A 23,055-nucleotide genomic window follows, 5' to 3' on the forward strand; every position below is an offset into this window, starting at 1 on the left:
CAAACAATTATTTGGACAATTAAATTCACATGATTCTACTTCTACTTCTATCTTCCAATCCATTCTTCACAGAACAGTCAGATTAGATTTTTTGAAAAACATATCTGATTCTCACTTCCCTAGATCACCCTTGCGTGGAAGACAAAGTACGAAGCTCTCATCCTGGCTGACAAGGTCCTGCTTCCTTTCCAAGTCCATCTTCATTACTTCTCCCCTTGCTATCAACAGTCCAGCTCCGCTGTCCTCATCTCGGTTCCTGACAGTCAAGCTTTTACCCAACTTAAGATCTTCAAATGTACCATTTTTTTAAATCTGAAATACTCTTTCCCTCACTCTCCATTGCTGATTCCTTTTCTATAGTTAAGTCTTGGTTTAAATGATGCCTCCTTAGAGAGGCCTTTCAGCAAACCTACTGAAATCGGTCTACCTGTTAGTCTCCATTATGTCATCCTGTTTGTTTTCCTCCTTCATTCTGGTCTGTAGAAATTACATTAGTTGCTTATTTGGTACTTATTTCTTGTTCTGTCTTCCTATTCCCACCTTGCAGGTAACAGAAGATGCTTCACAAGGTTTAAAGCTATGCCTGTGTTCTTACTACTGTATACCTACCTAGTCCAGAATTCTGGGTATAGTATCTTGCTAGGGAAAAAAAAAAAGTGTGTATGCAAATATACATATATACACATATATACGGATACATATATGGATATGCACATACATACACATACATACATCTGTGTTTTTCAGGTTGGTGCATAATAAAAATAGAAAATGTCTAATGGAAAAGGTGTAAGAGTCATTCATTGTAGCACCAGAGGCAAATATAAGGTCAGCTAGTAGATATTAACAGAGATATAGAGATTCCCTTAATGAAGAGGGAAAAAAAAAGTCAATTAGAATTGCCCCCAAATACTGTAAACTATGTAGATGCTCTAGGTTTCAAATCCAAGTTGGATGTCTGCCTACTAGGGACGTGTTGAAGGGGATTCTTGAATTTGAACAGAGAGATGGGACTAGTGGCTCTAAATTTCCTTTCTAAATCACATGATTCTATGACCTCCGTATTTGTGTTATCTGTCTGAGCGCCACAAATACTCTTTCACTCTATCAGAAAATTTTTCCCTAACCCAATACTGAGAAGGAAGATGCTGTTTTAAGATATCTTGCTTCAAGTAGACTTAGACAGTGTGTAATAAATAGTTTCTCTTAAAATTAAGATTGCCTTGATTTAAAGGTCGGATAGATGATTTGGTTTAAAAGTCCAGGAATAGGACAGATAATTATAGAATCCACACATAAAATCACTGAAATTACGTTATAATTGTGTCTTATAAAAACACATACAGTGAGTTCATCCACTGCTTAAATGTCAGCCTGGGAAGAAGTACCTCCACTGCATTTGTTTGGAGCTATTCTCAGCACAAAACAATTCTAGGAACCACAGTCTGGTGATCTCGTTTATTAGGAAGCCATACGTTTCCTCTGCGACTGAGTATTTTTCTATACGTGTAGTAAGGAATAAAGAGTATTTGTTTTGTGATGCTATTTTGAAACAGTGTGACATAAGATATGGGAGGGATAAACATCACATATAACAACTGTACATTTAAAATACGTAGTTCATTCATTTAATTCTGACATTCTGTTACGAATGTTCACATTCTTCAATATTTCTATATGCACAGTGTTGTTTGTGTTCAGGTAATAACTCTGAATAAAAATCAAAGAAAAATATATTCCTGAGAATTGCACAAACTATTCCATCCTAAAACAAGTAGCTCGTAGTACAAAATGGCCTCACTATATGAAAACTATGGCTATGTCTAGAATTATGTGGTTAGTAACCTTGAGCAGTAAAAAGTAGTTGAGTATAGTGGCTCTAAGTAAAATCTTGTCGACAGACTGCTGGGGTTTAAATATCTACTCAGTCACTTAATAATTTAATGGTCTTTTGTAAATCGGTTATCAATTTCTTCTTTGTAAGACAAAGATGAAAATAGCAAATAGTTCATAAGATTATTGTGAGGATTACAGAATAGGAGATAGTGAACCCATTTAACAAAATGCCTGCCCCACAGTAAATGTACCAAAACAAAAAAATCTTTTCTGTTTTCTGAATACATTAAATTTTAATACCCTTTAAAAATTAAATTGATTGATTCTCTCAATTGATTATTTATCTTGGTGTCAGGCAGTCTAAAATGGAGAATTATGGTCCTTGTCTGAGTAAATCAAGTACATATATCTTTTATACAAATAATCTGTTTATTTCAGTTCAATGTATTTTGACACGTTTATTTCGCACATTTTCTACAAGAGAAAATCATTAAATGAGTAACTTTTCGCATTCAGGCCATTCATGTGTGAATTTAAATCAAACCTGCTACTACTAAATATATAAAAACATAATATTTTCCTCATATCAAGCTGATCAAATATTACCTACCCATTAACAGGATCCACCACAATCCCTCTGGGATGGGACATTTCTCCTTCTAAAAGAGTCTTCCGGCTCTGAGAAGCTTTTTCCAGCCTGGCCACATTAATGGTCTTCCTATGGCCATCATTTGTCCAGTAAAGGTTATTTCCAATCCAGTCCACAGCAATACCTTCCACATTATCCAGATCTGTAAAAAGAAAAAAACATGAGAGCAGCACATTTTGCGATAGCGCCCACTGCTTATGTTCTAGTTAAGAAAATGTTTAATTCAAAAAGGAATGAATTCTGAGTCATGGATTCTTTATAGTGTGATTTTGGAAAATATCATTCCATAGCATATTTTTCGATTTTATTTTGAATGTCATTTTACGTGAATGACAGGCCCTGTCTCAATATCTTTTAAATGAAACAGTGATTTTCAGGAAAACAGGAAAACATAAGGGATGGCACAGCAAAGGGAGAAAGTTCTCAGAACATAAATACAGTGATACAGACAGTTTAGGAAAAAAATCGAGTAGTAGGAACAAATACTATGTTCAAAAAGTAAGCATATTGAAACTTGCAATATGTAATCTGAGTAATCAAAATAATAGCAATGCCCTCTTGCTAAGAGATGAACAGTTCCAGCAGAAGCACAACTTTGAAAGCCCCGAACAGGTTTTCATCATGGAACTGCATGAACAGTGAATCCCAAAAAAACACTGAAGTAATTCTCTATATTCTAGACTTATTTTTATAAGGGCACTATTCAGACTTCTGTAAGATACAGGCAGTGGTAATTCAAAGGAATATTATAAATATATAATCTTATATGAGTTCAACTAATTCAAACCCTTTACAGAAAGGAAAATGCCAACACTTTAACGTGAAGGGTTATCGTCTATTATCACGCAAGAAGTGGTAGAATTGGAACAAACATCCAAGTCAGATAATCCCCAGTGTAGAGATCTTTAAAACCGCACTGGTCCTGGGGTGAGTCCTGCCCTCGCTTTTCGCCATTTGATGAACAACCTTCCAAACTGTCCACAGCATCATAAAGGTAGTTCCATTTCTCTGCGGCATAAGAAATTACTGTGAACTCCTTCTCTTCTCCCAAAACAAAGGAAGCCTTTGTCTCTTTTCCTCCCAGGATGAGGTAGAGAACTGGAGCTTACTGGACTAAGCACTAGAGACAGAAGCGCTGATTGACATGCTACGGGCACATCCACCTGACATTCCCTCATAGGCACACGTAATAAATATTTACTATCATCCTATTTTTTAATAGTGGCCCTTCTGGCCTTGGAGAAAAATAAAATTTTCTTCGGTGACCCTTTCTGCTCATCAGCATGTGCCCTGACTCAGGATGACTAATACAATGTGTGATTTGATCTAACTGAAAATCCCATTATAGTGAATCAGATATGTTCTCAATTTCACTAAGCTATCTGCTTCATTACCATCCAGTATGAGTCATTTTCACAGGTTAATTGTGTCTATGCTCGGAAAAAAAGTTTAATTTTGTCTTTACTTTATTGACACTTAATTTTACTGAGCACTTTCCCGCTCTGGCATAATGGAAAAATAATAGCTGTTTACTCTTTTCCTTTATATTTATTAATAGTCTGTGGCTGATTTTTATCTTGTTAGTCGGTTTTCAAAAATTGTATTACATTTGAAATCTACTCCAGCATGAACACTTCCATCTTCAATAGCCCTCTTATTTTTATAACTTTTCCTTTTGACATCTAACTTGACACTTTTTATTTATTTTTCATATGAAGCAGTTTGCAATACTACATGGATTGAAATTTTTTTTCTGACACTTGGGTAAGCAACTCAGTCACTTTGATCTTTAATTTCTCCACTCATGAAGGGAAGATAATCATAGCACCTACCCCACAGGGTGATAACAAGAGGTAACGTAGCTACTGCATGGAAAGCACTTAGCATACTGCCAGCAATATTGTCAATTCTCAACATATGTTAGTTTTTACTAATTTATCAGGATAAAAAAAATTCTATATATACCCTGGCTCTTTTCCTTATGAGTGTTACTTGATAGAAATATTCCTCATATTTTTCTTTCTGAAAATTATTATTTAATAATATCTCCTTGCATTTTGACCAGTGGACAACTTTACCTAGAAATAGTATACACAGAGTCAGTTGTAAATAAATAGTAAGAGTGAAATGTAATTGAATTCCAAAATTGGGAGGATTCTGTCCCTAATTATATTGTTTACTTTTTCTTTGGAAAATGAAATGCTTGAACAACATAAAGGAGTGATTAGGATCACAAGTTCTGAAATTACAAGGCCTAGGTTCTGCCTCAGCATATCTCTGAGTGAATTACTTAACCTTTCTACTCTTCAATTTCCTAATCTTTAAAATGTGTGTAATGATAGAGTTTAACTTATAGGATTGTTTTAGGATTAAATGAATGAATATATGTAAAATACTTAAAATAATGGTTGGCACATGGTAAATGTTATATAAATATTGTTATTAATATTACTACTAATATCATTATCATTATAATCTTCCCTTTAGCTACCTATCTAATCTATTAAAATAGCAATGAAACGATTAGCTTACTGTTTCTTTTTAAAGATTTATTTATTTATTTGAGAGAGAGGGCGCCCGTGCAGGCACAAGTTGGGGGAGGGGCAGAGGGAGAGGAAGACAGAGAATTTCAAGCAGACTCCTGCGTAGCACTGAGCCCCAAGTGAGGCTCAATCTCACGACCCTGAGATCATGACCTGAAAAAAATTAAGACTCAGACGTTTAACCGACTGAGTCACCCAGACACCCCTAGCCTAGTATTTTTTACATGTGTGTGTGTTTTGTTTTTTTGTTTGTTTTCCATTGTGGGAAGAATGAGCCTGAATACAAATTCTAAAATAAAGAAACTCATAAAACAGTCAATGTGCAAATTGGGAATCTTTCTAGGCTATCTTTAACAAGGTGTGGAGGGATTTCTTCTCTTGTAGCACAAAGACTGAACAACCAGTGAATCCCTTTCTCGATAAGTATACATCATTAAGGAAAGTATTCTGACTTCATACCATATGGTACCTGACTTTAATGAGCCTATGACTGATGGAATGCTAAGACACAGGACATTGGTTTTAGTACATTTGATTTTTTATTGAAGAAAGTTTGGTTGGAGCCTGCCTGAGATGGACTATTAGGGACTCTATGACCAAAATCCTTCAACCAGGTGATCAGGACATATGAAAGTTGATGTCACTCAAATTTCAAGCAAACACAGATTACTACAGATATGAATTACCAGCTTGAGAAAACACATGACTATTCGAATATAAGAACGGTATTTGATAAAGTTGGTAAAACTTGCTAGAGTAGATTGCTTTGGTACTTTTGGGTAGAGTTCAAGTATTCTACATTCCAAAAGCAACATTCACTACTATATTATTATTATTATTATTATTATTATTATATAACTAATAGCAAACAAATAATTTTTTTTAATCTGGAAAAATTGTCATTAAGTTTAACACAATACTCATTTTCATTTATCAATAGGGAAGGACTCTCAACATGTTTGTAAAAAGAAAGAAAGAAAGAAAGAAAGAAAGAAAGAAAGAAAGAAAGAAAGAAATTCCAGTAGATAATGTTTTCTTGCAATTTTTTAAATTAACATGTCTACATGTTCCACTCTAAGTGAGAACTGACACATTTATCTATATACTTCAGATTAGAAACAGACTTTTTAATGCACTATGTGAATGTTTAAGATTAACATTGTTTTGGCTCAAATTATTAAACTTTCCATCATTTTTCCTTTGTAAATACTGTTCTGATATCTTAAGAATAACTTCTATAAATGGGAATAATATATGAGTAATATGCTAAAACACACACACACACATCATCATCAAAAGCTAGACTTAATTTTTCACTTAAGTGAAAAATTCTTGAAGATAACAATTTGTTATAGGTGATATCTACCATTTAGGAAATGAGGATGAATAGGAGATAATACAATTTATGTAAATTAAAGAGAATAATTATGTGGATTTAAAATAAATAAGTAATTAGAAAGTTGTTTAAATTAATTTAATACCTAGGAATAGATGAAATAAGCATTTTACAAAGAGTAGAGAAAAACATACTTCTAAAACCATTACAAGTCTAATTTGTATTATTACACATTTCATGGAAGAGAAGAAGATTAAAGTTTTATATATTTAAAATAAAATTATTTACTTTTAAAAATGGGTCCCAGATTTTTTTTTAAAAAAGGCAAAGAATGTGAGCAGTGGCTTTAACTTTATTAAAGTGCATAGACTAGATCTCCACAGTAATCCATAAGTCTTGATCCTTTATAAGAGAATCTGATTAACATAATGAGGAATTAATTGGAAATTATACATGACAATTGGCATTATAAAAACACAATGCCTGTATTGCCCCAATGTATCCTTAAGGATTTTCTATCCTTAATGTGAACATTATTTTTCTGAGCTGGAATGAAGTAAAAGAGTTTCCATGAGTGCAGAGGATGATCACATGCCTTAAATAGCTGGATGGGCAGGATGCCATGTAGACATGCCTAGGGCCGGAGATGCTTTACCTTGTCTCAGAGTCAGCATTTGGACAATTCTCCCTCCTCATATTTATGTAGTTCAATTAATCCAAATCCTCTTTGTGTATTTCAATGTGGCCTGAGGCATCACAGCTTATATGTATCTGACATGAGTGAATGAAGTTGATTTAATTAATAGTGTGGCAGTTAAGTTTGCCTGCTGAATTTCCTGTCTCCTGAGGTTATAGGAATCTTTGGCCAGACTGAAGTCTTCTATATTATCTGTCCCTCATGGCCATCTGAGGCTGGTGTTCTCATCCTCATTTTCACTCCAGGTCCTTCCTCAGATCAATTAATAGGTCCAAGAGGGTAAATACACAAACTATTCTCAATCAGAACAAAATACTTTGCTGTTGTATTCAAAGAGATGTGTAAATTGCATATAGGGTTTTATTTTAAGATGAACAGAATATATTAAAACATAGTACCTTCCTTTTATCATCAAAATCATATCGTCAGTTTCAATATGAGACGAGGGTGACACAGATTGTCTCTCTATCACATTCACATATTTCGTCTTTGATGCAGTGATGAGCATATGTAAGAGTAAAGAGAGTAACACAGTAACATCATAGTTACCAATAAAGTAATCTAAAATGATAATTAAATGGAAGGTTTCAAGAATAGTTAAGAACTGAGTTTTTACCTACTTTCAAGCTAACAACTTAGTCCATTACTGGTTCACGGATGATAGTGGAAGACACAAGACTTGTAAGTCAAATATAAGGAATTTATTCCTCATGGCACAGAGCAGTATGGTCATCAGCAGAATGATATCAGTTCCTTTTACTCCAAAGTCCCAGGAGGATGACTGGGTTGTGCCATTATAGATGTATTCACAATCAGTGAATTGTATTACAAAATATAAATCTGAAGTTAGGAAACCCAAATCTTTTTATAAAGGGCAATAAACAAGTCTACCCTTTACACTGCAGGTGTAAACTCTCTCTTCTCCAAGGCTCTTTTCTATACAAACATCCTTGAAAGAATACTTCAGACTAAAAGGCAATAATTGCCTCACTCTAAGACATGCAGAAATGTGAGTGATTCATGGAGAACTATCTCCCAAGAAAAGTCATAGAAGTCATAAAGTGCTAGTCTCTAATAACTGTAGACAGATGAACAAACAAGTTAGTGTGCAAATATGACTACAAATAATAATAATTTTGGATTGCAGGTTATTGCTCCTATTGGAATAATTTATTGATTTATACTATCGCATCTTGAAGCATTTTGTTCAGCTATCAATGTGTGATAGTATTATGAATCAATTTTTAGGCCAAGGTATACAGAGATCTGGTTAAACATAAGTCTGGATATTCCTGTAAAGGTATTTCTTAGGTTATATTAACATTTAAATCCATACAATTGGAATAGGGCAGATTACCCTTCATAATGTGGGTTAGTCTCATCCAGTCAGATGAAAGCTTTAAGAGAAAATAGACTAAAGTCCCCTGAGGAAGAGGGAATTGAGTTTCTAAACTCTTCAGACTTGAGGTACAAAAATAAAAAGATAATACACTGCAAAGGAAACCATCTACAAAACAAAACAGCAACTTAGTGAATGAGAGAAGGTATTCACAAATGATATATCTGATAAGGGGTTTGTATCCAAAATATGAAAAGAACTTTTACAACTCAACACCAAAGAAACCCTAAATAATCTGATGAAAAAATAGGTAGAGGACCCTAGTAGGCATTTTTCCAAAGAAGACATATAGATGGCTAAGAGACACATGAAAAGATGCTCAATATCACTAAGCACCAGGGAAATGCAAATCAAAACCACAATAATAAGTTACAGGGATGAAAGGTACAAAATAGGGAATACAGTCAATGATAATGTAATAGGGTTGTATGTTGACAGATGATAGCTCTACTTGTGTTGAACATAGCATAATATATAGAGTTGCCCAATCACTATGTTGTACACCTGAAATTAATGTAACACTGTGCATTAACTGTACTTCAATAAAAGAAAATGAAATAAAAAACAAACAAATCAATCCAGAGCCATACCTCCTCTATCTGGTCTGCAGCCCAGGAGGCAATATTCCTCTGCTTTAAAATCATCCCAGGGCCACATACCAGACAACTACTACCCCTGTCATTTAAAATCCAAGGGAATTATTCACACGAGCCAATTCTAAAGTGTTTATTCTACCTTGTTTTGCCTTTCTACCAGAAATGCCAATAAAGACTGTTAGTTAATACTTCCCCTACACTCCTGTCTGCAACCTCCTGACCACCACCCTGTTGTCCGTCCTACGTGGCCCTGTGTGTTGTGCTGTGCATTCTGTCTCTCAGAACTGTGAATATCACCAACTTTGTTTTCCTGAGCCCCTTTTGTGTCTCTTGTTGTGGCTGCACCTGACTAACCATCTCATGAAAGAATACAAAGTATGCATTCTCATTGTGAATGGGGAGAGAGAAAGTAATTTCCATTAATGTCCTTTTACCAACCAATTCTGCCTACTTACCAAGAGAGAACAGAGCAAAAATTGCTTTAACTTCTGAACACAAAATAATACAGCTATTCTTGAATATTCCTTTTAGTCCCATGAAGAAAGTTATAATTTACAAAAATAAAACATTTTGGAACTTATTGCATTAACACTAAATTACTCAATCTCTTTCATAGTAAATGAAAAGGCAAACTCCATTAGAAGTTGCTTGAGCAATTTAATTTTGTAGAAAGTGACTTTTTTATTAGTTATGTTTTCTAATATGTTTCATAGTTTTGAATTTGGTCATTTAAACATTCAAACAGTTGTTCCACTTTAATTGATACTTTCCACAGAACTTTTAAAAGAAATCAAAGTAGCTCACACTTTGCTTAGGCACCATGCTTTAGGGAAAGATAATGATCATTAAGTTCCAAGTAAAGCCAGAGGCCTTAAGTCTTCGTTATACTTATAATTACCATGACAAAAAAAAAAAAAAAGTGTGACATTCTCCTGGAACTTAGCTTACCATCCTTAATTAAGCCAGAGTATACTTGTTTCAGACACACATTAATACTCGGAGGGAAAACAAGATAGGCAAAATACATGTGGGAATAGTAGGTAAATGAGAAAAAGGAAGTCCTTAAAAATTTACCTTGCAAAAACCCTTCTATAAATATCTAAGTAAACACACACAGTAACAACCCTTGCTGGTCCACAGGTAACCTTACAAAACTGAAGCACTGAATCAGGAAAAAATGTAATAATAAAATTAGGCAGGAACCTAGTTATAAAGTCAATATTTTAGAGATAAAAGGAAGCTAAAGAATCATATAGTTCAATGTCTATATTGTATAAATGATGAAACAAAGCCCCAGAAAAGTAAACTGATTCACAAGGATCCCATTTAGTTAGTAGTCAATACAACTACTTTATGTTAAACTTTGATCTCTAGAATTATTAAAGGAAAAATTGCAAATTGAAGCAAGAGTCAAAGAAAGTTAATATCAGCAAGGGTTCATTAGGAAAAAAAAAGTGAGACATAAAGGGGAAGGGAATGGAGATACGGTAAGGTCACTGAAGGGAAGGACGCTTTACCAACTTTCCAATAAAAATCATTATTCTCAATAAACTATAGATTTATTTTCTTACCAAAATATATTTGATGCCTCACAATGTAGAGAGTCAACAAAGGTGTATATCAAGGGAAGTCAAATATTAAAATAAAAGGAAAAACTGAGGTGCAGTTATGGGGTACATAAGACTGAGAAGATGTAAGTACTAAATTCATTATAGAAAAGCTGGTAGAATTTGGTTAAGATCTTTAGTTAATAGTATTGTATGGGGATTACGTTTCTGGTTTTGGTAACCTTGGTATTGTTACGTAAGATGTTACTACCAGGGGAAAGTGTGAGGAATATATAGAAGGTGCACTATTTGGCAATTTTCTACCAAACTAAATAAAAGCAGTTCATTAATTACTTTGTAAATTACTTTAATAGTTTAATAAAATAAAAAAAATGGTTTCAGAAATGCATTAGTGTTGATATACAGGAGACGTCAAAAGCTACATGCAGCATAATCTGTAGAAAAAGGAAATAGTTAAAATTGATATTAATGTTGTGTTTTGTGACAATGTGGGTGTACTAAATTAAGTGAATCCTTACAATTCCACAACAAAACCATAAAAGAAATTCCTGCAGAATAATTTACATACATAAGTATATAGTAGGAAAACATTCAAGGTAGGTATGCAATTATGCAAATAAATAAATAAATAAATAAATAAATAAATAAATAAATAAGTTGTGCAGGAAAATGAGATGCTGATGTAGAAAGCCTGAGAAAATATGGTAAGATGAAGATGCCTCTTGTGTATTCATTAAAAGTCATAAACAATTTTTTTTCATTAAAAATGTTGCCAAAGTTCAAATGAATCATGAGGATAGGTACAATTTTACAAGATTCCTAAAGAATCATCAGGGAAGCTCATTATAAGACCAATTTTAGTAAATATCAAAATAACTTCAGATAATAATGATAAAAAAATAATGTTGGATCTTATCGTTCCTTATTTTAGAACAAAAGAAGAAGAATCATTCTTCAATCATTTTTAGTTTTGTTTAATCACTTTGGTTACTATTTTAAAAGTAATGACAGCCAAAGTAAAGAACCTATGCAGTGAATGTTTGTTGCATAGCTATCATACCTCCAGACACTGTTCCAGACCCTAAGGATCTGGCAATGAGCGAAACTAAAACCTCTGGTATCTTGAAGCTGACATTCTTGTAGCGAGACAACACACAAGCAAAATACATATAGAATAAGTACTAAAGAGTAAAAGTAACCAGAGAAAAGGGATAAAGGAATCCCTTTGGGCCAGAAAAATGTACAGATATATGATTTTAGATGCCAGGAAGGGCTATTTGAGGAGGTAGTCTGTAGGCAGAGACCCTTAAGAGGTAAAGGAGAGAGGCATGGGCACGTCTGGTGGACCAGCCTTCCAAACACAAGAACCCACATATGTAAATGCCCTGAGGTGGGACCACACCCAAGGTGTTCAGGAGATGAGGAGAACATTAGAAAGGAGTCACAGGGATATTATGGGTTATGTAGCAGAAAAACAAATGAACTGTATATTTTTTCTCTAAATTTAAAAGTCCTTATGTGGAAGATTCTTGAGGTGGTTCTATGTAAAATCCTCAAGAACAACAGAGAGGAATGAGTCTTCATTATGACTTGTGCTTATTTCCAGCGTGTTATTTGTGAGAGGCAGTCAATGTCCCTGCACTTTCTTGCTGAGTGCGCTGAAATTTAAGGCTTATCTGTCTTCTTATACTGAGCAATTTCTAAAGCTAGTCACAGAGGCAACTAGGAAATAGGAATAGGCAATAGGAAAGCACATGGTAATAACTGTGTAATTGTTTACTCCTCAGGGGGGTACTTGCTGTTTGGCACAAAGTCGGCTCTTTACTCTAAAGGTACTGATCCCCAGGCCTGGGATTTTCAGCTGTGGCACAATTCCCTGTTTGCTCAGCACCCATGTAGGCCCATGACATCACTCTGTGAGACCGGGGACAGAGACCAGCGTCACTATCTTACACTCATGCTGTTTGCTGTGCTGTGAGTGATAAACTACCTAAAACCTCATATTCTCATTTTCTACTTTTGACACCCATGCAGTGGTGCCAAGGTGACTCCCTGCCACCCTCCATGATAGGGTCTCTCAGCAATGGCACTACTGGCATTTTGGACATAACTCTTTGTCACAGGAGACTGTCCTGTGCATTGCATTGCACAATGTTTAGCACACTAGCCTCTCCCTACTAGATGCCAAGAGCACCTCCCTCCCCAGTTGTGACAACTAGTAATAATTCCGGAAATTACCAAATGTTCTGTGGAAGACAGAATTTTACCTTTGCTCTATAAGATTGAAGTTCTACCTTTATTTATTTATTTATTTATTTATTTTAGGATTTTATTTATTTATTTGAGTGAGAGAGAGAGCATGAGCTGGCAGGGGGTCGGGAGGACAGAGGGAGAGGGAGAAGCACACTCCTCGCCAAGCAGGGAGCCAGATACAGGCCAATCCCAGGACCCCGAGATCATGACCCAAGTGGGAGGCAGATGCTTAACCAACTGAGGCACCCGGGCTCCCCGAAGTTCCACCTTTAAAATAAGTGATATTTCTCAAACCCTTTCTAGTCTATTTTAATTTCTCTAAATATGAATTTTCTTGTCATCAAATAAAGAGTTCTCTGTAATATTTTTTTTGGCAAAATTGAATAAGAAGACTAAATTAGGTATCTACACCTACTAGAGTACAGCTGTACTACTAGTTTGTAGTAAATATAAACTACCATACTTTTTTCAAACACGCAATTTCAGAGTGGATCAAATTTCATTGAAATTCCATAGACCTAAAATACTTTAAAAGAGAAATGTTAAATTTTCATACTAAACATTGTGCCAAATATTTGGAAGTGTTTGTCTAAGAATGATATATTTTTCATGTATATCTCCAGATATCTTTTTTTTTAATCTCTAAAAGGGGTATTTTTTTAACCTGAAATAATAGCTAAATTTTACAATTTTAAATTCCTCTTTTGGGGACAAGTTACAAATACCTCCCACAATGGTTAAAACATCAAGGTAACTGTTTCTGATTCAAAATGTGTGCATTCTTCTTTGATGTACAATAAAGGTTTATGAAAACTCATTGTAGTAACAGAGATAAAAGTGCTAACTCTGGTGCCAGGAGCACACTGCTATCCCTAGGAGGCAGATGTGTATGAATCAAAGAAGAAAACAGATGTGTATTAATATATTTAATATAATTATCAGACCGTCTCCACACATTAAATATGCTAATGTCACTACAATATATTCATGCAAGTTATCTAAATATTGCACATTACATTAGGTGACAGCTAATTTGTTGTTTTATATCTGAAAAACTCAGAGCCAAAATGCATATTTTGATGAGAACTTTGGTTCTTTCCAATTGCATAGGAATAGTGAGGAAAAATTAAAGTTAATAGATACAGAGAAAAGAGTTGATAGGTGTTTAAGGTCTGAGGTAGTCATCATTCCTTTTTCTTTCTTTCTTTCTTTTTTTATTTTTTTAATTTTTAAGTTTTTTTTGGTGAGGGGGCAGAGAGGCAAAAGGCATAAGGGCACATAATGTAGTTTCCTCGTCTAGCTGTGAGTCTAGAATAAACCTGGTCTGTGATAGAGATACCACATGCTAGTTTGCCACTGTAAATCTGGAAACTAATGTAACTTCTGTGAAACAATTTTGTTAAAATATCTTGAAGAGTTTAGGGTTATATTTTCCCTTCTTTTAGTCATATATGAAACCTGTGTTTTCAAGTTATTTTCCAATATATGGTTTCCAAAACATTGTCTTGGTCACTCGTGTATCTCCAGGACTTAGAACATCACCTATCTATAACATGATCTCAGTTAATATTGGTTTTCTGGATTAATATATAAATGAATGGCTCACCATCACCTCCTGAATAATTCCAGTTTTCCTTCCAATGATATGCAAGACTTTCGTAATTATCTGTCACTAACCTCCATTATCAGCCTTATGATCCAAGCATCTGTGCCAGATTACGCTACTTTTAGCTGATTGATGTGCTGTTTGATTCGGTATTTTAACTTTAAATTTTTTGAAGGTAATTATGAGATAAAATTGATGTTTTCCTTTTGCTTCATTTTAACTGTATAATCCTTGAAGTAGTCTCAATGGGAAATACTATATAGGACTTGCCAAAGTAATTATGTGTAGGTTGAGGAATTGGTCCCAAAGCTATTTTTTTAATAACTGATTAAGTCATAACTGAAAGTAGATAGATGTTTATTAAGATATAAAAAGAAAAGATTGTAGCACAACTAGCCCACAGTAAGACATACCTTTAGTTAGAAAAAATCCCTCATGTAATATAAAAAGAAATTCAATGGTATAAGATTTGGGGAAAGGGCTTAGCAGGCAAAGAACAAATTAAACTAGAACAACATCCATCTAAGAGGTAAGATGAACATTTAGGGCTGTTCACTTTGTTTTTGTAGCTATCTATATTCGAAGAAACCAACTTATATTGTGAACAAAAGTAATCATAGTTGCACTAGTAAATTTGAAACTCTTCTTCTCTCTCTTTTTTTTTAACATGTTTACCCATAACTGCATTTCTTTATTTTGTAATAGTTGCTTTCTTTCAAAATAGAAGATTTTAGTCCAATGCCAACAAGAGACCTAGATGAGGGTGTCGGGACAGTGCTGAAACCAGGGAGAGCTGCAGTCTGGCCCATATGGGGCTCAATCCCACGACCCTGGGATCATGCCCTGGGCCAAAGGCAGATGCTTAATGACTGAGACACCCAGGTGCCCCCAATATAGAGTTTTTAAAATGATATTTTGTATGTCAAATGTAACATCTAAAGTTTTATGTATTTATTTGAGAGACAGAAAAAGTGGGAGAGACAGAGTTGGGGGGGGAGCAGAGGGAGAGAGACTGAGCACAGAGCCTGATGTGGGTCTCCACCCCACCACCCTGAGATCATAACTTGAGCTGAAACCAAGAGTAGGATGGTTAACCAACTGAGCCACCCAGGCACCCCTATAACATTAACTTTTTAAGCAATAAAATTGTTTCGCCAAAAAAAAAAAGACGATATGAATGCATTCATGTTATACATATTCTAAAAGGACAGTCAGATGTGAGTAAAATAATTCACATGGCCCTCCCTAAAGGTATCACTATAAACAGTTTATTAATCTTCCTTAAAAAATTGATATACTAACATGAAGAGAATCATCCTGCCTGCAAAAAATATTTTCAAGTCTGTTTACTTTTCTGTTTGTCTTAGTGCTTGTTCACATACCTCATGCATTTTAACTGCTACTTACTATCATGCACAGCAAAAATCCATCACACCTCTTTTGATGGACATTTATGCTATTTCCAATTTTTTTGTTATTACAAATAATGTTATTACAAATTTAAACATGTGCACGCATCAACTGGATAGATAACTAATAATGGAATTGTTGGGCTAAGTATTATATGTAATTTAATTTTGATAAATATTACAAATAATGCTTCAAAACCATTGTAACAATTTACATTTCCCCCAAGAGTGAGGAAAATATATTATTTTCTTATTACCTCACTATTACCTATTAACAATTTAAAAATTTATTAATCTGATTAAGGTGGAAAAACCCTACTTTATTGTGTTAATTTAGATTTTCATGATTAGTATAATGTTGAGCATCTCTCTATGTGCCTAATTAGGAAATTTGTATTCTTTTGTGAATTACCTTGACAAGTATTCTTTAGTTTTTTTTCTGACATTGTCTTTATTCTGTAAAATAATCATTCTTTTCTGTTATGTGTGTTAAGACTTTTGCCTAGTTTATTCTCTCCTTGCTTATAATATCACTTGTCATTAAAATATATATATATAATTTATTTAATAGCCTCTAGTTTTTGTGTTTCAAGAAAAATGTTCCATATTCCAATACCATAAAAAATATTTTCCTAAATTTTATATTTTTTTGTGCTCTTTAAGATTTATTTTTGTATGCTTTTGAGGTAGATCTCTAACTTTATCTTTTTTTTTTTTTTTCACTTAAAGGAATAGACACATCCCAACCCATTCTTTATGTGTGCTTTTTAGGGGTATAATTAATGCCGGGGGGATGGATTGAACTGAACCCATTATTTTTAATTCACTTAATTATGAAATTGCTTTAAAGATTGCCTTAAGGCCTTTTTTTTTTTTAATCTCTTTTAGTCTTTATTAAGACCATAGGGTTCTCCATTTCATCTCCGATATTTGAAGTTTATACTCGTAATGTTTTAGGCTATGGTTTCTTGTCCTCTGGTCAATATGGTCCAATCTGTACTGTAGGTAGAAAATTCTCATTATTCCTGATGACTCATAGTATACTTTTTTCAATTTCTCAGTGCTATTATCAATTTATTTTGTTAATATTTTTCACTGATTTTTATTAATATAGAGGGCAGAGTCTGGCTTAATTGTCTGGTTGGTTTTATATTTAGTCCTTTGATTCATCTGTAATCTGACAGATGCATTAAACTAGAATGCAGATTCTTTGAGAACAACAATCGTATAATTTTAGATGAATACCTCGCCTACTATCTTGCAGATTGTTGGTAATTAAATAATGTTTTATATAGATAAATAAATGGAAATCTTAGCAATAAATAAGGATCAGATTTTCAGATAGGCTTTAATCATATAACCCTGTACCATCTTTTTAATTACAATTTTTTTTTCTGATAACATAAAGCATTAAGTTATTTTTCTTTTTGCAAAGTGAAAACTCCCATCACTACTTTTATTTATTTATTTATTTATTGGTTAAAAATGCAAAATGAGCTTATTGAAAGTAGAAAACACAAATCTTTTTGCATCAAGTGTAATTTTTTTATGTGTAAGCTGTGGATGTTAAAAAGCATCACCAGATGGGGCGCTTGGGTGGCTCAGTCATTAAGCATCTGCCTTCGGCTCAGGTCATGATCTCAGGGTCCTGGGATCGAGCCCCACATCAGGCTCCCTGCTCAGCGGAAAGCCTGCTTCTACCTCTCCCACTCCCCCTGCTTGTGTTCCCTCTCTCGCTGTCTGTCTCTCTGTCAAATAAATAAATAAAACCTTAAAAAAATAAAAAATAAAAGCATCACAAGAGATTCAATGTATTTGTAAGCAGTACTCAGTATTTTTAAGAATTGCTTCTAATGCTAAGGTGAAAGGAATCAAAGCAGTTTTTAAAAATATTTCAGTCTTGCTCTTCAAATTCCCATTTGCATTAACGATTTACAGACACGTAGCATTGGGCTTTATTTGGGATGCAGAAAGCTGCAAAAGAATATTGAAACACATAACAATAAGAGAAAGTCCAATAATTTACAAGATCATAATTTTTCCTGAGTTCAAATGAACCTGAGATCCCAAGGCAACAAGATGAAATATGCAAAGAGCGACAGGCCTCTTCCAGGCATGAAGTGCTATACCATTAGCAGAGCAAAGGAGGAAAAGGAAACTGCCATAAAAATAGACATTTAAGAATGGTAAAATGGTAAAGAATTCTTAAAACTAAGTTTGGTTCAATTGAAAGTTTAGAATTCTTGGGACAAACCAGCATAAGAGATTTCTTTTGCTGAGTTCACAAGAGAAATATTAAAGGCATAGCAGGAAACCTGAGAGGGATCCCTTGAGTTCCCCAGACTCTTCTCTCATACAAAGCAAATCCCTTAAGCCACTGGGGATGGAGAAGGAGACTTTCCAACTCTCAGAAGAAAGACAAAGATCCACTGACTGTGAGGAAGGCATAGAAACAAAAAATCACCAGCCACCAGAAAAGCAGCAGGAAAACTTCCTTCCTCAAAGGTAAGGCAATCTGTAAAGATTAGCTGCCCTTGAGGGAGAGGTAGAAGTCAAACCCGCATGGCCCTGATGGAGGGATAGGAAACACCCTTGGTCCTACCACAAGTTTGTTACTCAGAACAAGCAACACTAGTCTTGGAGAAGAGTAAGAAGCTCTACTGCCACTGGTCCAAAGCAAAGGTACACTGATGTGAAGGAACAGGAGAAGCAAAGCTGTTCATCCCTGGAGAAGGCAAATAAAGCTGCTTGAACCCATAATCTTGGATTCATACCAAAAAGAAAAACAACAACAACAAAACAAAACAAAAAACCAACAACAACAACAACAAAAACACAGATATTTGCTAATACCCTGGTGTCAGAAGCAGCAGATTATTTCCAGGCCAAGACTTCCCACAGAGCATGGCAGACACTGGCTGCCGAGGGAGAAGAGGCACAGAAAGACCCACCTCAAAACCCCAGATGCGTAGGACCTAAAACTAAGACTACAACAAAATGGAGAGCCCCTCTTCCACCCACTAGAAGCTTCTCACTTAGTAGCATAGCACAATAATCTTACTGGGGGAAGGGTAGGAGTATAGAGAGAGATCTCTCAGTAAGGCAGCTGTGAATGGACTATTGAAAACTGAGGAATGAACAAGCGTACTCAAATCTCCACATCAAGCACAAGGTGGTATCAGCCCATCACTGGAGGGATATGAAAGCTTTGGTTGACCAAAGGTAACTATAATAAGAACAAAATCCAAACCCTATCCAATTACTGAATAAACTGACCAAGATCTCCATACTAATAACTGACAGAAGAGATGTGCTTAGTTTTTGGGCATAAATTTTACTAATTTGAATCTCTAAGGTTTTTTAAAATTCACTCTTTGATATTTAATAAATAATCATGGGATATACAAAAAGCAAAAAAGGACAAAAACAACTCATTGAGATAAACTGGTCAACAGAAGAGGTGCAGGTGTCAATAGAATCAGACCCTAAGATGACCTTGATGTGGTAGCCTTCAAATTAAAACAATGAGTTATTAATATACACATCTTAGAATGGCTCAAATGAAAAAGACTGATAATACTGTGTGCACTGACGAGAAGGCAAAACAACTGGAACTCTCATACTTTGATGTTTGGAAAGCAAAATGATCCAGCCACTTTGAAAAACAGTTTGGACAGACTGAAGGGTTTGGCAGTTTCTTATAAAGTAATACATAATCTTACCATATTACCAGGCAATCCACTTTTAGAAATGAAAACACATGTCTACACAATGTATTGTATACAAGTGTTTATAACAGCTTTCGTCATAACTGACTAAACTTGAAACAACCCAAATGAACATCAACTGGTAAAAGAATAAAAAACTTGTGGAACATCCATACAGTATAACATAGTCCAACAAAAAAAAAGAATGAATAGATACATTCAACAACGTGGCGGAATCTCAAAAGCATTATATAAGTAAAGCAATCCAAACTCAAAAGCTATTCACTATATGATTAAACTTTTCTGACATTTCAGAAAAGGTAAAACTATAGAAAGAAAAATCAGACAAGAGTAGAAATTAGACTAGCAGCTGTTAGGAACATGAGGGAACTTTCTGGGGAGATGGAAATATTCTAATTTGATTGTGGTATTGATTGTTCATCTGGATACATTGATGTAAGTTCCTTTAAAAAAGGTGAATTTTACTATATGTAAATTATGCTAAAATAAACCTGATTTTTTAAAATAAAATATAAAAACAGCTACAGATTAACAGAAAAAAAAATACAGGTATTCAGAACAAAATTTGTAGCCATTTTTAGAGAGAACAAAAGAATACCAGTTCATATAGCCAGTGTGGTCAGGAAAGAAAGAAAGAAAGAAAGAAAGAAAGAAAGAAAGAAAGAAAGAAAAAGAAATCCATTACTTAAAGATTTTTGTTTATATGATACCAAATAACTAATATGATTGACATTAAATTCAATATTTTTTACTCTAAATATAGTTAAATACACCTGGCAAAGCTTATCATCAAATCAATCTGTGGTAGAGAGGCTACTGAAAGTATATACTTATGGCTAGGTGCACTAGTTTTCTTCTGCTAGAGCCCACTCCCCATAACGTAACTTGTTCAATTCACAATGGATGACTGTGGTATCCAAAAGTAACATAATTTTCTCTGGGCATAAGGTAAAACAGTATAGGCAATAGGAATTAATTAATAACAACAGTTCTATGACTTGTGATGCACAGTGAACAAGCAATTTTTTTTTTCATTTATCTTGAGAGCCAATGCTAGTCTGGGACTGGAAATAATTTTAATTTGTATATATTTTGTGATTCTGGAGAATCTGGACAGAAAATTAGCTCAGATGATATAACTCATGGACCAGAAATATAACATTTTAGAAAATATGCCACATCTAGTATTCCTTCCACTTAAAAATATAAATGATAGGTAAAAGTGACATCTGAGTAGTTACAATCAGAGGAAAGGATGAGAAGGTGAAGAGGTGCTCTTTCACCTCATGACTAGGGATAACGCTGTCGTGATATCTCTTTAGAGCTTTAGTGTGTGTTTTTCTTATTATTTTTAAACACTTTTTTTTAATTTGAAAAGGCTCAATTCTAATCCTTGCAAAATCCTTATTTTAAAGTGCCTAAAATAAAAATTAAGAATCTCGGTGATATTAAAGTTAGATAATTAAAAAAAAAAAAAGGAACTAGGAGCATAAAGGCGAGTGAAAATACTATTTGTTACCACCTGTATGTTTAAGTGAATTTTCAAAATAGTCTTACAGTTGTTTTTCTTTCCAGGTGTCATTTGGACCACTGCCTAATGACTATTAGAACATCGGCAATTTGGTTGCAGAATTAGGAGCAACAATAACTCACTGTGACATTCATAATGGAATGTTAAAATTAAAGCTTGGATTGTGAGCCAAAATGATGAAAAAAAATATCAAAATGAGTGTGAGGGGAAAAAAATTCTCATATTTTACAATGAACTAGACCAGAATTGTTTCTACAACTCTTGGATGCCTCAATAGGATCATTGGTGTAAAGGGAAGAGAATATGAAGAGAAGAGAACTTTGGAGATGTTCCTGTTCTCTAAGTCTGTAGTCGCTGCCCTTCAATCTCCCAAGGTAATAAGAAGGAGACAATGAATCGTGGAACACTACATCAAAAACTAATGACGTACTGTATGGTGACTAACATATTAAAAAAAAAAAAAAAAAAAGGAGACATTGGAGAAATGTCCTTCACCTCAAGTCTAGTGATGGAGCTTCCATGGGACTTCTGAAAGATCTTTGAACTGAGCTCTCAACAGTTGCTTTTCCCAAATGCACTAATGCCTAAAAAGTCTCACATACGAAAAAGCTAAGATGAACTCTGGCAGCAGAGTAATAGTGGTTGATTTGCACTGTATCTGTACTCCCAGAGTTTATTAGGGCAGAAGGTTTTCAAATTATTCTGTAGACCCCACAGGAGAGAATGCTGGCGTAGGAATGTCTCTGGTTGAGTACAAAGTTGCCCAGTTGGGTATAAGGACTCAAACAATAGCAGGATGGGCATGAACTGGATATTCAGGGATGCTAAGTCACAAGCATAGAGTTTCATACACTTTGACCAAGGGAAATGAAATCAGTGAAATCCAACAGAAAAACCTCCAAAAACTTGCACATGCACACACACAGACATAACGACACACACATACCCAAATCTGTCAAGGCTGTAAATTTTAAAGATCCATCATGCTCAGAGAGAGGCCAGTTTACAGTTCAAATAAGACCCTTGCTATCTCCTTATCACTCCCAACCACTCATACCCCTCTCATCAGTTCGCACCAATGTTGAGAAGTGAGTGAGCACTGGTAACTGACTAGCAAGCTGGGAAGGGTGGCAGGAAAAATAAATGCAGGGCAGTGAAGGACAAGGAACCAAGTATGTCCTCCTTTCCTTTTGCAGGCTTCTAGCCAAAAGACAACACAAATGATAAGCAGGGAAGAGTGGATGATATATTGAATTTAGAATAGTGATATACATGTACATATAGTGGACTGGATTAGGCATTCTAATTACCAAACTGATGCTCTGTTTCTGATTTAAAGTGACTGACAAGTCTGTCAGTTGCCTTGTGAGCAGAAAGGATTGCGATTTGATCAAGTTTTGCTGTAAAAAGTTTTGCTAGAAGAGAGTTTACAAAATAAATTTTCAAAACCAAATGGGAGACAAAAAAAAAGTTATGCTTTAGATAGGTCACATTTTTTATGTATTTGTTACACATATGATGACTTACTACACTCCTAAAATCCTCTCAAAATGGCTAGTTGCTCAGCTTGCATTGTAGATATTATCTGGCCCCACAATTTGAGCTACTATTTCCTACTGTAGGACCCCCACAGTCATGTCAGCCAAGAACAATTTATCAAACTTGTTTTTTAATCAGAAACTTGTATTAACCTAAACAATAGTACACTTATAGTCAATGTTTAGAATAGTAGTCCTGGGTTAATAAAGGATTCCCAAATGATTTCTTAAGTCACAAATAAAAATCACATAATACTAAGAATAATGAAGGAACTGGGTAGAATGCATTTCTTTCATTTTAATTTATACTGAAAACTAGTAATTTATTTAAAATGTGCAAAAAATTATACTGATCAGAATATCTAT

The 23,055-nt window shown here is 34.5% G+C and overlaps 1 protein-coding gene across 1 annotated transcript in view; it reads right to left on the reverse strand.

Moving 5' to 3' along the window:
* Nucleotides 1–23,055, reverse strand: part of LRP1B (LDL receptor related protein 1B) — a 1,450,575-nt gene that overhangs the window by 715,279 nt on the left and 712,241 nt on the right. Inside the window, exon 12 of the mRNA XM_057306380.1 lies at nt 2,447–2,627. Within this exon, the coding sequence (XP_057162363.1) occupies nt 2,447–2,627 (181 nt within the window). The remainder of the gene's footprint in view (nt 1–2,446; nt 2,628–23,055) is intronic.

This window comes from Ursus arctos, unplaced genomic scaffold (assembly GCF_023065955.2).
Source record: "Ursus arctos isolate Adak ecotype North America unplaced genomic scaffold, UrsArc2.0 scaffold_1, whole genome shotgun sequence".
Classification (NCBI taxonomy): Eukaryota; Metazoa; Chordata; class Mammalia; order Carnivora; family Ursidae; genus Ursus; species Ursus arctos.